The 19,272-nt window shown below is 47.3% G+C and overlaps 1 protein-coding gene across 1 annotated transcript in view; it reads left to right on the plus strand.

Moving 5' to 3' along the window:
- The window catches only part of ENTPD6 (ectonucleoside triphosphate diphosphohydrolase 6), an 82,817-nt gene that overhangs the window by 7,968 nt on the left and 55,577 nt on the right, over positions 1-19,272 (plus strand). Inside the window, exons 4-6 of the mRNA XM_075339419.1 lie at positions 1,837-1,980; positions 5,716-5,791; positions 9,469-9,504. Of these exons, the coding sequence (XP_075195534.1) occupies positions 1,837-1,980; positions 5,716-5,791; positions 9,469-9,504 (256 nt within the window). The remainder of the gene's footprint in view (positions 1-1,836; positions 1,981-5,715; positions 5,792-9,468; positions 9,505-19,272) is intronic.

Consider the following 19,272-nt stretch of genomic DNA (forward strand, 5'->3'; position numbering starts at 1 on the left):
AAGATAATGACATAGTGAATCAGGAGAACTATACTACATTACTAATTGGAGGTATTTGTGAATATTATTATTACACTTACTACAGATTGGAATAGGATCTTGGAGATGGGAATACCCCTTTAATTAGGCTAATATGTTAAGAAGGGGCCATTCTGCTGTTGGCTGAATTTAAAGTATTGTTAAGAAACTGGGAAACTATTTTCAATACCTCTTGGACATGAGAACATTGATAAATAAAGTATCAGCTGTAGGGTCTGATATTTGCCACCCAAATAAAGGGTCTAGCTGAGTCTCGTTGGTGTGAGATAAGTTCTATGAACTATTATAAAGCCTTGGATTTATCGGTAACATATGAGAGAATACTGTTAATATTATTTGTAGAGTTTAATATCTTGTACCGAAAGGCTAGGGCATTGGGCGCACCATGTGTCCTGACCCATCGGTGTACCTAACCAATTAATTTCCGGTTTGATGACTTTATTAAGCACTTTAATGAGAACGATGTCCGTGCTTTTAATGAAATGTCTAATTTGAAGGTATGCAAATTAATTTCTGGTTAAGGAAGAAACCTGGTATCTGCTTCATTACAGGAGAGGGTGTTCTGATTTCTTGGGATGTGTTTCTGGTGTTGAGACATGTATGTGACTTCCCTGTGGCTGGCAGCCGCCAAAACAAATATTAGACTACTCATTGTCTTAGTAATTGCTGCAAAGCGTTTGCTAATGTCATGGGATTTGGTGCTGAACCATTACTTTCTATCCGTGTCCTGGAACATAACTTGTTTGCAGAGGTAATATGTGGGATTTCTACAAATGACTCAGTCACAGGGACTGTATTACAGACTTGTGAAGGCTTCTTATACAATCTTGTTTGTGTATATCATAGCAACAAAGTTTTGTTTTTGTTTTTTTTTGTTTTGTTTTGTTTTTTTAATATTTCAATCCATAAAGTGATGATCTATTGCTAGAATAGAATGTCCCACTTTGCTAGGCATCTTACTTGTGAGACAACCGTGATCTTCAGAATGATGGTGCTCTAGTACAGATACAACAAAGTACTCATCACAGTTTTGCCCTTTTGTTGATGAAGTCCCATCTTCTGGGGGGGAAAAAACAGGTTAAGTTCCAATGATGAGTCCTTGGTGAGTTTTCCATTCTGTATACTTTTGTTGTGCAAAATAAGCAGAATCCTACAGCTCTAGCAAAGTGGATAGGATTTATGGAAATCTCTTGCTAACTGTGTGCTTTTGGTTCGTTTTTTTTTTTTTTTTTTTAAAGAACAGTGATGAACAAGCTCTACCATGCTCGAGTACTTTTGCTTACCTGCAATGTTAGTTTAAGCCTCTTGGCTTTTATCATTAGTGGGTCTCAGCAGCACATGAGCTCTCGTTTGACTCCGCCCCCCGTGATTAGCTGCTTCTGCCTATGGAAATGTGCACTGAAAGCCTGGTGTAGCCAGCGCACACACAAAAAATAAAATCTTTCACTGTGTCAGAATGGCTGTATCCAGTAATCTAAGTGATACGTCGTTAGGTTCAGAATCTCTTTGCCTACATTTTACTTTTCTCAAAGGAGGTAGCAAATGCCTGCTGACAGATTCCCTTTAAGGGTCTGCAGCACTGCTTAATTCTCAGTTTGGTGAGGACCTGGAAGCTGATCCTCCACCATAACGTGTTGATTATGGCAAACGCCAATGTCCCATTTTAAAAATCTGAATGAAGATGTACAGCAGGGGCAGAGGATATAACAGAGATGTCAGAGTATTGTGAAGGCCATGCTACCTTTTCATATGTGATGAAGAACATACAACCATTACCATTGTCTCTTATGTTTTCAGTGCGTTGCTGGAATAAAAGAGCTGCTGGATATTGCAATGGAAGAAATCCCTGAACACCTCAGAAGATCTACTCCACTTGTGCTGAAAGCTACAGCTGGATTACGTCTTTTACCAGAAGAGAAAGCACAGAAACTACTGGACACGGTAACGTCCATGCCTGAGCCACTTTACTGCTCTTTGTGATGAGGAGAGCCCCTTCTTCATCCTCCCTCTCGGTTGGCCGGGGCAGAGGGCACTACAACAATGTCTTTGTGTGGCTTCCTCTGTAGAATGAATTGTTCTAGCACAGATCCCATTTGTATCTTCTGAACAATTAACAATCACATGGTGATGAATGCCGTTATTGTAGTCGGTGACGAAGACGATGGGCTCCAACAATATTAGCGGAATCTTATTTCGATTCCTGTCTTAAATTACTGCAAACACTCACACTACATGGCCAAAAGTATGTGAACCCTCTCCTATAGTAATAAATTCAAGCCTTTCAGCCCCCCTGTGACAAATAACTACATAAAATGTATCTCAGCCTTGTCATCTCCATTAACAAACCTTGGTAAAAGTGTGGGTCAAAGTAACAGCTTAGTGATTTTATGCCCAACCTGCCCTGTGCTTGACATTTACATTATGGGGGAGGGGGCAGCATTGTTCAAGCATAATACCGATGACCTATACCTAGGAAAGGTCATTTATTAGATGCGTGGGGTTCGGCCCCCCAACAGCTGTTAATCTCTCCAGCAGTGGCCGGATGTAGACATTGAATGGAGCTGAACAGCACAGCGCTATTCAGTTTGTTGTGGTGCTAACTGTATACAGTTAGGTCCAGAAATATTTGGACAGTGACACAATTTTCGCGAGTTGGGCTCTGCATGCCACCACATTGGATTTGAAATGAAACCTCTACAACAGAATTCAAGTGCAGATTGTAACGTTTAATTTGAAGGTTTGAACAAAAATATCTGATAGAAATTGTAGGAATTGTACACATTTCTTTACAAACACTCCACATTTTAGGAGGTCAAAAGTAATTGGACAAATAAACCAAACCCAAAAAAAATTTTTTATTTTCAATATTTTGTTGCGAATCCTTTGGAGGCAATCACTGCCTTAAGTCTGGAACCCATGGACATCACCAAACGCTGGGTTTCCTCCTTCTTAATGCTTTGCCAGGCCTTTACAGTCGCAGCCTTCAGGTCTTGCTTGTTTGTGGGTCTTTCCGTCTTAAGTCTGGATTTGAGCAAGTGAAATGCATGCTCAATTGGGTTAAGATCTGGTGATTGACTTGGCCATTGCAGAATGTTCCACTTTTTTGCACTCCTCATGAACTCCTGGGTAGCTTTGGCTGTATGCTTGGGGTCATTGTCCATCGGTACACTTCAGAATTCATCCGGCTACTCTTGTCTGCTGTTATGTCATCAATAAACACAAGTGACCCAGTGCCATTGAAAGCCATGCATGCCCATGCCATCACGTTGCCTCCACCATGTTTTACAGAGGATGTGGTGTGCCTTGGATCATGTGCCGTTCCCTTTCTTCTCCAAACTTTTTTCTTCCCATCATTCTGGTACAGGTTGATCTTTGTCTCATCTATCCATAGAATACTTTTCCAGAACTGAGCTGGCTTCATGAGGTGTTTTTCAGCAAATTTAACTCTGGCCTGTCTATTTTTGGAATTGATGAATGGTTTGCATCTAGATGTGAACCCTTTGTATTTACTTTCATGGAGTCTTCTCTTTACTGTTGACTTAGAGACAGATACACCTACTTCACTGAGAGTGTTCTGGACTTCAGTTGATGTTGTGAACGGGTTCTTCTTCACCTAAGAAAGTATGCGGCGATCATCCACCACTGTTGTCATCCGTGGACGCCCAGGCCTTTTTGAGTTCCCAAGCTCACCAGTCAATTCCTTTTTTCTCAGAATGTACCCGACTGTTGATTTTGCTACTCCAAGCATGTCTGCTATCTCTCTGATGGATTTTTTCTTTTTTTTTCAGCCTCAGGATGTTCTGCTTCACCTCAATTGAGAGTTCTTTAGACCGCATGTTGTCTGGTCACAGCAACAGCTTCCAAATGCAAAACCACACACCTGTAATTAACCCCAGACCTTTTAACTACTTCATTGATTACAGGTTAACGAGGGAGACGCCTTCAGAGTTAATTGCAGCCCTTAGAGTCCCTTGTCCAATTACTTTTGGTCCCTTGAAAAAGAGGAGGCTATGCATTACAGAGCTATGATTCCTAAACCCTTTCTCCGATTTGGATGTGAAAACTCTCATATTGCAGCTGGGAGTGTGCACTTTCAGCCCATATTATATATATAATTGTATTTCTGAACATGTTTTTGTAAACAGCTAAAATAACAAAACTTGTGTCACTGTCCAAATATTTCTGGACCTAACTGTAATTTCAATTTACACACATCCAGGTTTGTCATTAAATTCTGAAATTCTGATGTCACTCTATGTGACTGCAGGATCTTAAAGGGAACCTGTCAGGTGCAATATACACCCAGAACCAAGAGCAGTCCTGAGTGCATACTGCTAATCCCTGACTAACCGTCCCAGCATCTAGTAGCATAGATAAAGGAAATCTTTAGAAAAAGTATTTCTAAAGATCCTTTATGATATGCTAATGAGCGCGGGGACTAGTCGCAAGGGCGTTGTCCTCCGACTAGTCCACACTCTTAGCATGTTAGTACGCCCACAGGGGTGTGCTAATATGTTATTCAGTGCCCATTGCCCAGCGTTATTAGTGGTGACTCACGTATCTGTCCATTGTTACGGCTTCAGAACGCCGGGTTTAGGGTCAGTGCACATGATCAGAAGTCCCAGCACTTTCCGTCATGCGCACTATGAAGCCGGTTGTATGCGTCCCAGCTTCAGAGCAGTCTATTGCGCATGACCGGAAGTGCGGTGACTGCTGATCATGTGCGCTGACCATAAACCCGGTGTTCCGAAGCCGTGACAACGGACACATGTACATGAGTCACCACTGATAACGCTGGGCAAAGGGCATTGAATAGCATGTTAGCATGCCCCTGTGGGTGTGCCAACATGCTAAGAGGGGGGACTAGTTGGGGGGAAAACGCCATTGCGACTAGTCCCTGCGCTCATTAGCATATCATAAAGGATCTTTAGAAATACTTTTTCTAAAGATCTCTTTATCTATGCTAGTGTATACAGGGACAGTTAGGCAGGGATTAGCAATATGCACCCAGGACTACTTGTGGTTCTGGGTGCATATTGCACCTGACAGGTTCCCTTTGATAATCACAGGAATCTCTGGCGTCGGCGGCTTCATATGACTCACAAATATACTATATACATACACACTTGTGGTCAATCATATGAGTGCTTGGTCTCGCTGCTAGAGTATCCAGGCGCTCTGTGAGGATTCGCAATACTTTTTGGCCAGATCTGTTTTTAACCCCTTTAAAGTTAATGAAACAGTATTCACACACATTGCACATAATTGCATGCTTCCAAATCTGGGGGAACACTTTTAGGGAGAAGATCCTTTCCAGTTCAAGCATGCCTGTGCCCCTCGTGCCCCTTCACAAACACCTAGTTTGTCATGTGAGCTGCAGGGGAATTTACATTCACAAATTCGTGTGTGTGTGTGTGTGTGTGTGTGTGTGTGTGTGTTATATAATGAGTAGACATTCTCACAGAAGCTCTAGAGAATGTTCTGCTAACCCTTCCCAGAACAAGGAAGGTCACAGAATGGAGCCCAAAACTATATCATTCAGGTATCTACATACTATTGGCCATACAGTGTATGTCCATCCTGGCAACAATTACATGGAACCAGGTAGTAAATTTTAGTGTATAGTGAGACGTCTTATAAAATATGAGATTAAGTTCTTCTTTCCTTATAATTTAGGTGAAAACCATTTTTCAGTCCTCTCCGTTCCTTGTTGGAAAGGAAAGTGTCTCTATTATGGATGGTACAGATGAAGGTGAGCAGGGTCGTATGTGTGATGCACTTATGAACAGACATTTAAAAATCATGAATTAAAGGGAAGGTGTCATCAATTTTTTTTTTTTTTCCTTTTTTTCGATAACTGATGTATGTAGTCGACTACATTCGGGTGTCCGCCTGCAGAAAACATATATGCCCAAAAATGGTGCAAGACAGAGCACATGCTAACGCAGTCTGCTCCATTATAATCAATGGTCCTGTCTGCGCATGCTTCCGAAACACGTTTTGCAGGGTAGAGGAGGGGCGGTTCAGACAGATGCCCTGATGGGACCACTGAACATAAGTAAAAACGCAATGTGGAATTAGCCTAAAGACCGCTTTTCACGCTGTGATATCGCTACCGATATCGCTAGCGTGCGTACCCGCCCCCATCAGTTGTGCAACACGGGCAAATCGCTGCCTGTGGCGCACAACATCGCTCAGACCCGTCGCACTACTTACCTGCCTAGCGACGTCGCTGTGACTGGCGAACCGCCTCCTTTCTAAGGGGGCGGTTCGTTCGGCGTCACAGCGACGTCACTAAGCAGGCGCCCAATAGAAGCAGGGGGGCGGAGATGAGCGGGACGTAACATCCCGCCCACCTCCTTCCTTCCGCATTGCCGGCGGCCGCAGGTAAGGTGAGGTTCCTTGTTCCTGCAGTGTCGCACATAGCGATGTGTGCTGCCGCAGGAACAACGAACTACATCGTACACGTAGCAGCAATGATAATTGGGAATAGGGGGGGCATGTCACCAATTAGCGATTTTGCACGTTTTTGCGACAATGCAAAATCTCTCATAGGTGTCACACGCAACGACATCGCTAAAGCGGCCGGATGTGCGTCACAAATTCCGTGACCCCAACGAGAACGCTTGAGCAATGTCGTAGCGTGTAAGCGGCCTTTGGGCTGCTTTCACACTACAGTTTTTTTCCAACAGTTGTAATCAGATTTGTGACTGATGCGTTGTGGTCTGTGGTCTAACTGATGTGACTGATCCTGGGGAAAAAAACTCATTAGTTGTTTTTTGTTGTTTTTTTTTTTCTCTCCTCTGTGAAAGCTTATTTGGGGGGAGGGGAGAGAGAGAGAGAATCTGAGAGGTGCAGCGCAGACTGACACAAGGAAAGAGAGAGAGAGAGAATAGAATTCCAGAAGTGCAGATCAGACTGACACAGGGAGCGAGAGAATGAATAGAATTCCAGAAGAGAAGTGCAGACTGACACAGGGAGCGAGAGAATGAATAGAATTCCAGAAGAGAAGTGCAGACTGACACAGGGAGCGAGAGAATGAATAGAATTCCAGAAGAGAAGTGCAGACTGACACAGGGAGAGAGAAGGTGACTATAAGGCCCTGTGCCCACACTGCGGATTTTAACGCAGATTTACAGAAATCTGCAGCAAAATCTGCATGTCCATTGTGAAGCCAGCAAAGTCTATGAGAAATCAGAAGTGGTGTGCCCACGTTGAGTATTTTTCCCTTGCGTATTTGGTGCAGATTTCTTTTTTTCTGCACCAAATACGCAAGGGAAAAAATACTTAACGTGGGCACAGCACTTCTGAATTCTCAAAGACTTTGCTGGCTTCACAATGGACATGCAGATTTCTGAAAAAATGTGTCAAAACTACACAGCGTTGGGCACTGGACCTAATCCCAGAGGCGCAGTGCAGACTGACACAAGCAGATAGAAATCCACATAGTGCTCACTGACACATGGGGATAGAAAGAAAGCAAGAAAGAGAGAGAGAATTAATAGAATTCCAGAGGCGCAGTACAGACTGAGGCTATGTGCGCACGTTGCGTAAATACATGCAGTTACGCTGCGCTTTGTAGCGCAGCGTAACTGCATGCGTCCTGCGTCCCCTGCACAATCTATGGACATTGTGCAGGGGCCGTGCGCACGTGGCGTCTTAAAGCGCAGCGTTTTGGCTGCTGCCCGAAGCGCTGCGTTCTAAGAAGTGACCTGTCACTTCTTCCGTGCGCTTTGCCGGCAGCTCCTGCTCTGTCTATGGCAGGAGCTGCAGGCAGAGCGTATGGAATCGGCTTTTTTTTTTTTCTCTACGGACATTTTCTGCAGCGATTAGAAGCGCACGTGTGCTCTTCAGATCGCTGCAGAAATTTCTGCAGTGAACTGTACGCAACGTGCGCACATAGCCTAACACAGGAAAAGAGAGAGAAGGTGACTATAATGCCAGAGGTGCAGTGCAGGCTGACACATGGGGAGAGAGAATGATTAGAATCCCAGAGGCAGAGAGAGAGATTTTACCAGAAAGGAATTCACACATCTGAGCATGCTCAGTTGGTAAAAGACGAATCCATCACAGGAATCCGTCATTTGACGGATTCTGCCCCATAAGCTTCCATTATAACCAACGACTGACGCCGATGGAATCCAGCACATTGCGTTTTTTAACGCTCCAAAAAACGTTAGTGTCAGTTGCTTCCGCTGGCCGCTCAGTCATTCCACGACTGATCAGTTGCTCAGCAGATGCAACGCAAGGTTATCAGTCACAATCCGTCAGTAATGCAAGTCTATGGGGAAACAGCTTAATCAGTTGCACTATTCAGTTGTTTACAAAAGCCACGGATTGTAACTGAGGCAAATTAACAGAAGTGTGAAAGCAGCAAAAGTGTCACAGAGGACAGCTGCGTAGTGCTCCACTGTATCCCTATGCCCCACTGCTGGCTGTATCCCTCCCTATGCCCCGCTGCTGGCTGTATCCCTCCCTATGCCCTGCTGCTGGCTGTCTCCCTCCCTGTGCCTCCCCGCTGCTGGCTGTCTCCCTCCCTGTGCCTCCCCGCTGCTGGCTGTCTCCCTCCCTGTGCCTCCCCGCTGCTGGCTGTCTCCCTATGCCTCACTGTATCCCATGCCCCCATGTACTGTGCTGCCGGCCAGGATCAGAGGTCCGAGGTGACATGCGGTGAGGAGGGGTGATCCGTAGTGCAGTGCCGCTCAGGCTGTAGATCACCGCTTCCAGCTGCATGCACTCACCTCAGACCTGCGCCCCCGGCAGCCTGTCACGTCAGCGATCACAGTAACAGCAGCGATCACAGTAACAGCAGCGGACGGAGGCCCGAAGGTGAGCGCACGCGGGGAGGGGGGAAGTGAGCAGCGGTGTTGTAAGTGGCGGAGCGGGACGTGGGCTAAACGGCAGAGTGGGGGAGGGGTGCGTGGCAGAGTGGGGAGCAGCACGCCAGGTCTGTAACGGTGCAATCACCCTTGCCTGGCGTCGGTACTCACCCCATCCATTCTGGCGGGTGACAGGGGGAAAGTACAGCACATAGCATAAGCTGTGTGCTCCACAAAGATTGCGCTGATCTCCTCCCTCTGCTCTGATCTGGATAGTCCAGGGGGAACGTCCATATCACAGCAGACGCCTTCTCTGTTACTAAATGGGGTTGGAATCCGACCACTGTCCACTATGCCCTGGGGGCTGCCATAAAGGAGGTAACTGTCATTACAAACACCAAATCCAGCATGGCAGCCCCCAGTGCTTCAGTAAAAGTAGAATTAAATAAAAACTAAATAAACAGTGATTTTAATTTTGTATTAAAAATACTTGATTTCATAATCCCTATTATTAATAGAAAAATAAAAAGCGCAACACCTTCCCTTTTAATCTTCCTAAAAACTGACTATTCAGAATCCTGTTATTTATAAAGTGTGTTTTATTTTCCAGGAATCTTTGCTTGGATCACTGTTAATTTCCTAACAGGTAAGTGAGATGTTTTATTAAAGACCTTATTGAATAAGCACATGCATTAAGATAGATCCCAAAAGTAAAAGGGATTCTGTAATCTGAGGACGGTGCTGGAATCGCCTTAAATAGACACTTAGTAATAGACGTCTTGCCCAACAGAAATAGAGAGCAGTGTGTCCCGAACATCTTGTCCGCTCCTGTCTGCACGGTCGCCCGTTCTGAGACCTGGACCCTCCGTTACACAGAAACCTATTTTCTGGATAAGAAGTTCTGAATTTGGTTCTGCTGATCAATATTGGCTCTGCACATTTGACCCTGCGCATTCTGCTTTGGAAAATCCCTTTTGCTACTACCAATGCTAATATTTCTAGCCTGTAAATCATGTCATAAGTTTTGATGGATTTGGTGGCCGGGAGCTTTCACGTGCCATCCTAGCTCTGTTCCTTTTGGTGAAGCTAGCCAGGACTGGCATGAAAATGCCCAAAGTCGCTAAGTTTTGGCACAATTTTACATTGAAAAGTACAAAAAAAATTACAACAGAAATCTGGCGTAAACACTGATGAATCAGTCTCTTTGTGATCAGCATAGTGTCAAAAAGATCTTTCTAAGAAATAGTAGCATTTCTGTTGAGGCGCACACCGCTAAGACGTTCTAAATTCATTAAGTGGGATGCGCTTTATAATACATTTGACGCATCCTACAACGCTAGACCTAATGAATTGGCTCCATAGTGTCCCCCTCCTGGACCCTCCAGCGATCAGATCCAAGCTGTTTGAAACATGGCACTAACATTAACTTCCCTACACTGCCATGGAGAAGAAACTTTTTTTTTTTTTTTTTTTCCCTTACTATTATTAATATATATAATATGTAGATATATTTTTTGAGGTGAGGTACACTCTAGACTTGACAAGAGATATGGATTGCTCTTCATTAAAGGGAATCTGTCAGCAGCTTTTTGCTATGTAGGCAGAAGCCAGCATGCTGAAAGGGTTAATACAGAAAGCTCAGGCATGCCTGTTTGTCATAGTCCAGTTTTTTTTGTTTATTTGCAATGTTTGTTTAAGCAGCAGGATACTTATCATTACAGTACTAGAAAATCAGTTGCAGAGAAGTCCAATATGCCCCATGCTGTGATCGACATGTCACTGTCAATGTACAATCTCTATTGAAAGCCTGGATTGGGCAGGACAGCTACCTGGGCTCAGCTACATGACTAAACCTAAAAATGCAGATTATGTCAGAACGGCTGCACCCAGTAATCTAAGTGATACAGGTTTAATTCAGGATCTCTGTCCCTATATCATGCTACTCTCAGATGAGGTAGTAAAAACCTGCTGACAGATTCCCTTTAACCCCTTAACGACCGCGGGCCGTAAAATTACGTCCTAAATGACATAATCTTACTGCCCGCGGTCCTCCGGCGGCAGCATGCCGCGATCGGCACACATCTCAGCTGATTTTCACAGCTGAGATGTGTGCCTGCTAGGCACGAGCAGAATCGTTATCTGCTCGTGCCGATTAACCCCTTATATGGCGCTGTCAATACATGACAGCGCCATTATAAGCGCAATCGCGGTAAAGTTTTACTTACCGCCGAAACCGGAAGTCACGTGACGCGATCACGTGACTCCCGATAGTTGTCATGGTAGTACAGGGTCATGTGATGACTCCTGTACTACACATGAATTGGTTTCACTTTCGCTGTGCCCGGGGCACAGCAAAAGAGAGAGACAGCGTATCTGCTGTTTACAGCCTTCCAGCTGTGATCAGCAGATACTGCAGAGCGATCGGAATGCTGATCGCAATAGCCCCCTAGGGGGACTAGTAAAATAAAAAAAAAAAAAAGTAAAAAAATAAGTTTTAAAAAATTAAAAAAAAACAAAAAAACCTAAAAGTTCAAATCACCCCCCATTCGCCCCAATGAAAATTAAAGGGTTAAAAAAATAAAAAATATACACACATTTGGTATCGCCGCGTTCAGAAACGCCCGATCTATCAAAATATAAAATCAATTAATCTGATCAGTAAACGGCGTAGTGGCAAAAAAATTCCAAACGCCAAAACGACGTTTTTTTGTCGCCACAACTTTTGCGCAAAATGCAATAAGAGGCGATCAAAACGTAGCATCTGCGCAAAAATGGTACCGTTAAAAACGTCAGCTCGAGACGCAAAAAATAAGCCGTCATTGAGCCTAAGATCCCGAAAAATGAGAACGCTACGGGTCACGGAATATGGCGTAAAACGTGTGCCACTTTTTTCGGACAAACTTCCGATTTTTTTTTAACCCCTTTTATAAAAGTAAACCTATACATGTTTGGTGTCTACGAACTCGCACTGACCTGAGGCATCACACCCACACATCAGTTTTACCATATAGTGAACACAGCGAATAAAATATCTCAAAAACCATAGTGCTATCGCACTTTTTTTGCAATTTTTCAGCATTTGGAATTTTTTTGCCATTTTCTAGTACACAATATGGTAAAACTGATGGTTTCATTTAAAAGTACAGCTCGTTCCGCAAAAAATGAGCCCTCACATGACCATATTGACTGAAAAATAAAAAAGTTACGTCTCTCAGAAAAAGAATGGCGAAAAAAAAAAACGGAAAGCGAAAAATCGGCCGGTCGTGAAAGGGTTAAGAACACTTTAATTTCTTCACAGCTGTGTAATGTCTACTATGTTTTCTTTTTCGCTCCTAATTGGGAGACCCAGACAGTGGGTGTATAGCTACTGCCTCTGGAGGCCGCACAAAGAACTACACTTAAAAGTGTAAGGCCCCTCCCCTTCTGGCTATACACCCTCCCGTAGGAGTACGGATTCCTCAGTTTTAGCTTTGTGCGCAAGGAGGTCAGACACGCACGCATAGCTCCATTGTTTTTAGTCAGCAGCAGCTGCTGACTATGTCGGATGGAAGAAAAGAGGGTCTATACAGACTCCCAGCATGCTCCCTTCTCACCCCACTTATGTCGGAGGTGTTTGTAAGGTTGAGGTACCCATTGCGGGTACGGCGGCAGGAGCCCACATGCTGATTCCTTCCCCATCCCTTTTTACAGGGCTCTGGGTGAAGTGGGATTTACCGGTCTCCAGGCACTGAGACCGTGCTCCATCTACAGCCCCTGGAGAAGATGCTGGATGGAGCGGAGTACATCAGGGACATGGCCCTGCTTCCTTAAGGTACTCTGTGTCCCCGTGCATTTGGCGCTCACACCGCAGCATGCTGGGTGTTGTAGTGCGCCGGGGGACATCAGCGCTGCGGCGCCTGTGCCATGGCCTCATTCAGCTTAGCTGAAGCAGGCACACTTATGGGAATCGGCCGCGCCGGCCGCTGGGACTGCGGCACGGCTGGCACTTGTAGTGCGCCGGGGACTTCAGCGCGGCCTGCGCTTTTACGGCGGCCGCGCTGATAACTACAGTCCCCGGCTTTTGCGGCCTGCTTCCGTTCGTTCCCGCCCCCAGACCTGCCAGTCAGGAGAGGGGCGGGACGCTGCCCACGTCTAGGACTCGGTCGCGCCGGCCGCTGGAACAGCGGCGCGGCTGGCACTTGTAGTGCGCCGGGGACTTCAGCGCGGCCCGCGCTTTTACGGCGGCCGCGCTGATAACTCGAGTCCCCGGCTTTTGCGGCCTGCTTTCGTTCGTTCCCGCCCCCAGACCTGCCAGTCAGGAGAGGGGCGGGACGCTGGCCAGTGCATCAGCGCTGAGGGCTGGAGTCGTTTTTACATACTCCAGCCCTCACAGTCAGCACAGAGGGGACACTGTTCCCGCACTTTTGTTTGGGAACTCCCACGGACCGCCCCTCTCCACATAAGCCGGCAGCCATTCTTGCTGACACGCTGAGCTGCAGAGGGGAGCCGGGGAGACCCAGACAAGGCATTCTGCAGCCTCTTACCCGCTGTTCAGCGGGCGGTAAGCAGCCCTCGGGGCTCACCCCCTCTTGTGCTCGTAGTATTCTTAGTATTTTGTTGCTACAAATACTTGGTATTACATAGCGCTGGTCGCCCTTTGGCTATAGACTCTCTCACATGCAGAGAGCCAGCAGCATGTCGCCCGTAAAACGCAAGGGTGCCAAGGCACAGACATTATATGCTTCCTGCACCGCATGTGGGACTTTTCTACCGGCAGGCTCCACGGACCCCCATTGTGTGCAGTGCTCGGCCCTGCGGCGCTTGCACAGTCGGGACCTCTGCTGGACGTGTCCCAGGGTGTACCACCTGTGAATGCTGTCCAGGTGACAGGAACTGAGTTTGCAGCTTTTGCTGACAGAATGTCTCTCACTATGTCACAAATTCTTGACACATTGCGAGCTAGGCCTGTACTTCAGACCACGGACACTGTGCATGTATTGCCCCCTGGTCCCCCTCAGCTCCTAGCTCCGGGACGGGCATCTACACCTCAGGGTGAAGACTCTGACTCGGACGATGGCCCCGGGCAGCCTAAGCGGGCTCGTTATGACGGGCCTTCACATTCATCTCAATGGTCTGGATCCCAGCGGGATGAATCTATGGGTGATGAGGCGGACGTAACTGATCAGGATTCTGATCCTGGGACCGCTCTCAATCTAGATACACCAGATGGTGACGCCATAGTTAATGATCTTATATTTAACATCAATAAGATGTTGAATATTTCCCCACCAGCTCCTCCTGTAGAGGAGTCAGCTTCGCAGCACGAGAGAATCCATTTCAGATACCCTAAGCGTACATTAAGCACTTTTCTGGACCACGCTGACTTCAGAGACGCAATCCAGAAACCCCACGCTTATCCTGAAAGGCGTTTTCCTAAACGACTTAAAGATACACGCTACCCTTTTCCCTCTGAAGTGGTCAAGGGTTGGACCCAGTGTCCAAAAGTGGATCCTCCAATTTCCAGGCTTGCAGCTAGATCCTTGGTTGCTGTTGAAGATGGAGCGGCACTTAAAGATGCCACTGACAGGCAGATGGAGCTCTGGCTGAAATCCATCTATGAAGCGATTGGAGCGTCATTAGCGCCTTCTTTTGCGGCCGTATGGGCACTCCAAGCTATCACGGCCGGGCTTGCGCGAGTCGACTCAGTCACACGTGCATTTGCCCCGCAGGTAGCACCATTGACCTCGCAAATGGCGGCATTCGCGTCGTACGCAATTAATGCTGTTCTGGACGCTACAAGCCGCACGGCAGTGGCGTCAGCCAACTCAGTTGTTTTGCGTAGGGCTCTGTGGTTGAGACATTGGAAAGCAGATTCTCATTCCAAGAAGTGCTTAACCAATTTGCCTTTTTCTCGTGACCGATTGTTTGGAGAGCGTTTGGATGAAATCATCAAACACTCCAAGGGTAAGGACTCTTCCTTACCGCAACACAGACAAAACAAGCCCCAACAGAGGAGGGGTCAGTCTGGTTATCGGTCCTTTCGAGGACAGGGCAGGTCCCAATTCGCCTCGTCAAAAAAGACTCAAAAGGACCAGAGACGTTCAAATTCTTGGAGGTCTCAGTCACGCCCAAAAAGACCAGCCGGAGGAACCGTTGCCAAAACGACGTCCTCCTGACTTGCGGTCTCCGATGCCCACACCCGCGGTCGGTGGGAGGCTGTCCCACTTTGGCGACATTTGGCTAGCAAGCGTCAAGGACCGTTGGGTGAGAGATATTCTATCTCACGGGTACAGGATAGAGTTCAGTTCTCGTCCGCCAACTCGTTTCTTCCGAACTTCTCCACCACCAGACCGAGCCGATGCTCTGTTGCAGGCGGTGGCCGCTCTAAAGGCGGAAGGAGTGGTGACCTCCGTCCCTCTTCAGGAACAGGGTCACGGTTTTTACTCCAATCTGTTTGTGGTCCCAAAAAAGGACGGATCGTATCGTCCCGTCCTGGATCTGAAGTTGCTCAACAGACACGTAAAAGTCAGGAGGTTCCGGATGGAATCCCTACGCTCCGTCATAGCCTCAATGTCTCAGGGAGATTTTCTAGCATCAATAGACATCAAAGATGCGTATCTCCACGTGCCGATTGCACCAGAGCATCAGCGTTTCCTACGTTTCGTCATACACGACGAGCACCTACAGTTCGTAGCGTTACCCTTCGGTCTGGCAACAGCCCCCCGGGTCTTCACCAAAGTCATGGCAGCAGTAGTAGCTGTTCTGCACTCGCAGGGTCACTCGGTCATCCCGTATCTAGACGACCTGCTTATAAAGGCATCCTCTCAAGAAGCATGCCAACACAGTCTGAAGGTGGCGCTAGACACTCTCCAGACTTTCGGGTGGATTATCAACTTTCCAAAGTCTCATCTAACCCCGACCCAATCTCTGACTTATCTTGGCATGGAGTTTCATACTCTATCAGCGATAGTGAGGCTTCCACTGGACAAGCAGTGCTCGCTACGGACTGGAGTGCAATCTCTCCTTCAGAGCCAGTCGCACTCACTGAGGCGCCTCATGCATTTCCTAGGAAAGATGGTAGCAGCAATGGAGGCAGTCCCGTTCGCGCAGTTTCATCTGCGCCCTCTCCAATGGGACATTCTGCGCCAATGGGATGGGAAATCGACGTCCCTCGACAGGACTGTCTCCCTCTCTCAGACTGCCAAGGACTCTCTACGTTGGTGGCTTCTCCCCAACTCATTGTCACAGGGAAAGTCGTTCCTTCCCCCGTCCTGGGCAGTGGTCACGACAGATGCGAGCCTATCAGGGTGGGGAGCGGTGTTTCTGCACCACAGGGCTCAGGGGACGTGGACTCAGGAAGAGTCCACCTTGCAGATCAATGTTCTGGAAATCAGAGCAATCTATCTTGCCCTGCGAGCCTTCCAACAATGGCTGGAAGGCAAGCAGATTCGGATTCAGTCGGACAATTCCACGGCGGTGGCGTACATCAACCACCAAGGGGGAACACGCAGTCGCCAAGCTTTTCAAGAAGTCCAGCGGATTTTGACGTGGGTGGAAAGCAGAGCGTCCACCATATCTGCAGTTCACATCCCAGGCGTGGAAAACTGGGAAGCAGACTTTCTCAGTCGCCAGGGCATGGACGCAGGAGAATGGTCCCTTCACCCGGACGTGTTTCAACAGATCTGTTGCCGCTGGGGGTCGCCGGACGTCGATCTGATGGCGTCACGGCACAACAACAAGGTCCCAGTTTTCATGGCACGGTCTCACGATCACCGAGCGCTGGCGGCAGACGCCTTGGTTCAGGATTGGTCGCAATTCCGACTCCCCTATGTGTTCCCACCTCTAGCATTGTTACCCAGAGTTCTCCGGAAAATCAAGTCCGACTGCCAGCGAGCCATACTCGTCGCTCCAAATTGGCCAAGAAGGTCGTGGTACCCGGATCTGTGGCATCTCACGGTAGGCCAACCGTGGGCACTACCAGACCGTCCAGATCTGCTGTCTCGAGGGCCGTTTTTCCATCTGAATTCTGCGGCCCTGAACCTGACTGTGTGGCCATTGAGTCCTGGATCCTAGCGGCCTCAGGTTTATCTCAGGGAGTTGTTGCCACAATGAGACAGGCTAGAAAACCATCCTCAGCTAAGATCTATCACAGGACGTGGAAGATATTCTTAGCGTGGTGCTTGGCTCAAGGGTTTTCTCCCTGGCCATTTGCATTGCCAATTTTTCTTTCCTTCCTGCAGTCTGGGTTGGAAAAAGGTTTGTCCCTTAGCTCGCTTAAGGGTCAAGTCTCCGCGTTATCCGTATTCTTTCAGAAGCGCTTGGCACAGCTTTCTAAAGTACGCACGTTTCTCCAAGGAGTTTGTCATATCGTTCCTCCTTACAGACGGCCATTGGAACCCTGGGATCTGAACAAGGTTCTCCTTGCTCTTCAAAAGCCGCCTTTCGAGCCTTTGAAAGAGGTTCCCCTTTCTCGGCTTTCACAAAAGGTAGTTTTTCTTGTAGCGGTCACATCTCTTCGAAGAGTGTCCGAGCTGGCGGCGTTATCTTGCAAATCTCCCTTCCTGGTGTTTCACCAAGACAAGGTAGTACTGCGTCCAATTCCAGAGTTTTCTCCCAAGGTGGTTTCTTCCTTTCATCTCAATCAGGATATCACTTTGCCATCTTTGTGTCCGCATCCAGTTCACCAATTTGAAAAGGGTTTACATCTGTTGGACCTGGTGAGAGCACTCAGGATTTACATTTCTCGCACGGCGCCTCTACGCCGTTCGGATGCGCTCTTTGTCCTAGTCGCTGGTCAGCATAAGGGATCGCAAGCTTCCAAATCCACCCTGGCGCGGTGGATCAAGGAACCAATTCTTCACACATACCGTTCTGCTGGGCTTCAGATTCCCTCTGGACTGAAGGCCCATTCTACCAGAGCCGTTGGTGCGTCCTGGGCGTTGAGGCATCAGGCTACGGCTCAGCAAGTGTGCCAGGCGGCTACCTGGTCGAGTCTGCACACGTTTACCAAACACTATCAAGTGCATACCTACGCTTCGGCAGACGCCAGCCTAGGTAGACGGGTCCTTCAGGCGGCGGTGGCCCACCTGTAGGAAGAGGCTGTATGACAGCCCGTTCATGTGGTATCTTTTTACCCACCCAGGGACTGCTTTTGGACGTCCCACTGTCTGGGTCTCCCAATTAGGAGCGAAAAAGAAGAAGGGAATTTTGTTTACTTACCGTAAATTCCTTTTCTTCTAGCTCCAATTGGGAGACCCAGCACCCGCCCTATCTGTTTTTAGGGTTTCGTTTTTTCGGGTGCACATGTTGTTCACGTTGTTTCTTAAGTTCTCCGATCTAGTTATCGGATTGAATTTGTTTTTGAAACTGTTATTGGCTTTCCTCCTTCTTGCTTTGGTACTAAAACTGAGGAATCCGTACTCCTACGGGAGGGTGTATAGCCAGAAGGGGAGGGGCCTTACACTTTTAAGTGTAGTTCTTTGTGCGGCCTCCAGAGGCAGTAGCTATACACCCACTGTCTGGGTCTCCCAATTGGAGCTAGAAGAAAAGGAATTTACGGTAAGTAAACAAAATTCCCTTCATTTATGATTTCACTTTCCATTGGAGTATCTGGCTATAGTAAAGTGTCAGACTTATGAGATCGGTAAGGCTGTGTCCACACGTTGAGTCTTTGGTTGCAGATATTTCTGCATTTCTTGGCGGGAAAAAGGCATCAAAAATGGGCTTTTTTTATGCGTTTTTCAATTGTATTCAATGGGTAAAAAATGCAGGCAAAATCGCTGAAAGAATTGACAGGCTGCAGATTATTTTCTTTACCAAATCTGCAAGAAGACAATAATTAACGTGTGCACACAGTTCACGATTCTCATTGACATGCCTGCCAGTATTGTGACAAAACTGCACTCAAAAACGCATAAAAAAATGATAAAAACGCACTGTGTGCACACAGCCCTATGGTCCAGTCACACATAACGAGATCGTTACTACATCACAGTTTCCGGATCGTTGGTAAGTTGTTGGTGAGATCGTTGGTGAGATGTCACACAGTCATTTTCCCAACGACTTTAATAACGATGCAGCGACCTGTATAACGATCTCGTTGGTCGTTGGGACCCTGACACACAGCAGCTATGTAACGATTCTGACCTCGAATAGGGGCATAGTGTTTGACGCTGTGAGCCATGTAAGCGTGCATATGTGTCGCCTTTTCCACACCCCTCCACTCCGATTGGTGGCCAATACTGCGTTCTGATTAGGCGGCCGGCCTAGAAGACAACTTTGTATCTCTTCATCCTTTGTCCCTTTTTGAGCCTTGCTTTGAGGATAGAACTTGCGACTCCACCCGGATTCATTCGTACTTTGTTCCCGGTTTCTTGCTTGCTTTTCGGATCGAAGCTGCATCTGCACCTGGATTCATCCCTCCTTCGTTCCCGAG

This window comes from Anomaloglossus baeobatrachus, chromosome 3 (genome assembly GCF_048569485.1).
Source record: "Anomaloglossus baeobatrachus isolate aAnoBae1 chromosome 3, aAnoBae1.hap1, whole genome shotgun sequence".
Lineage (NCBI taxonomy): Eukaryota > Metazoa > Chordata > Amphibia > Anura > Aromobatidae > Anomaloglossus > Anomaloglossus baeobatrachus.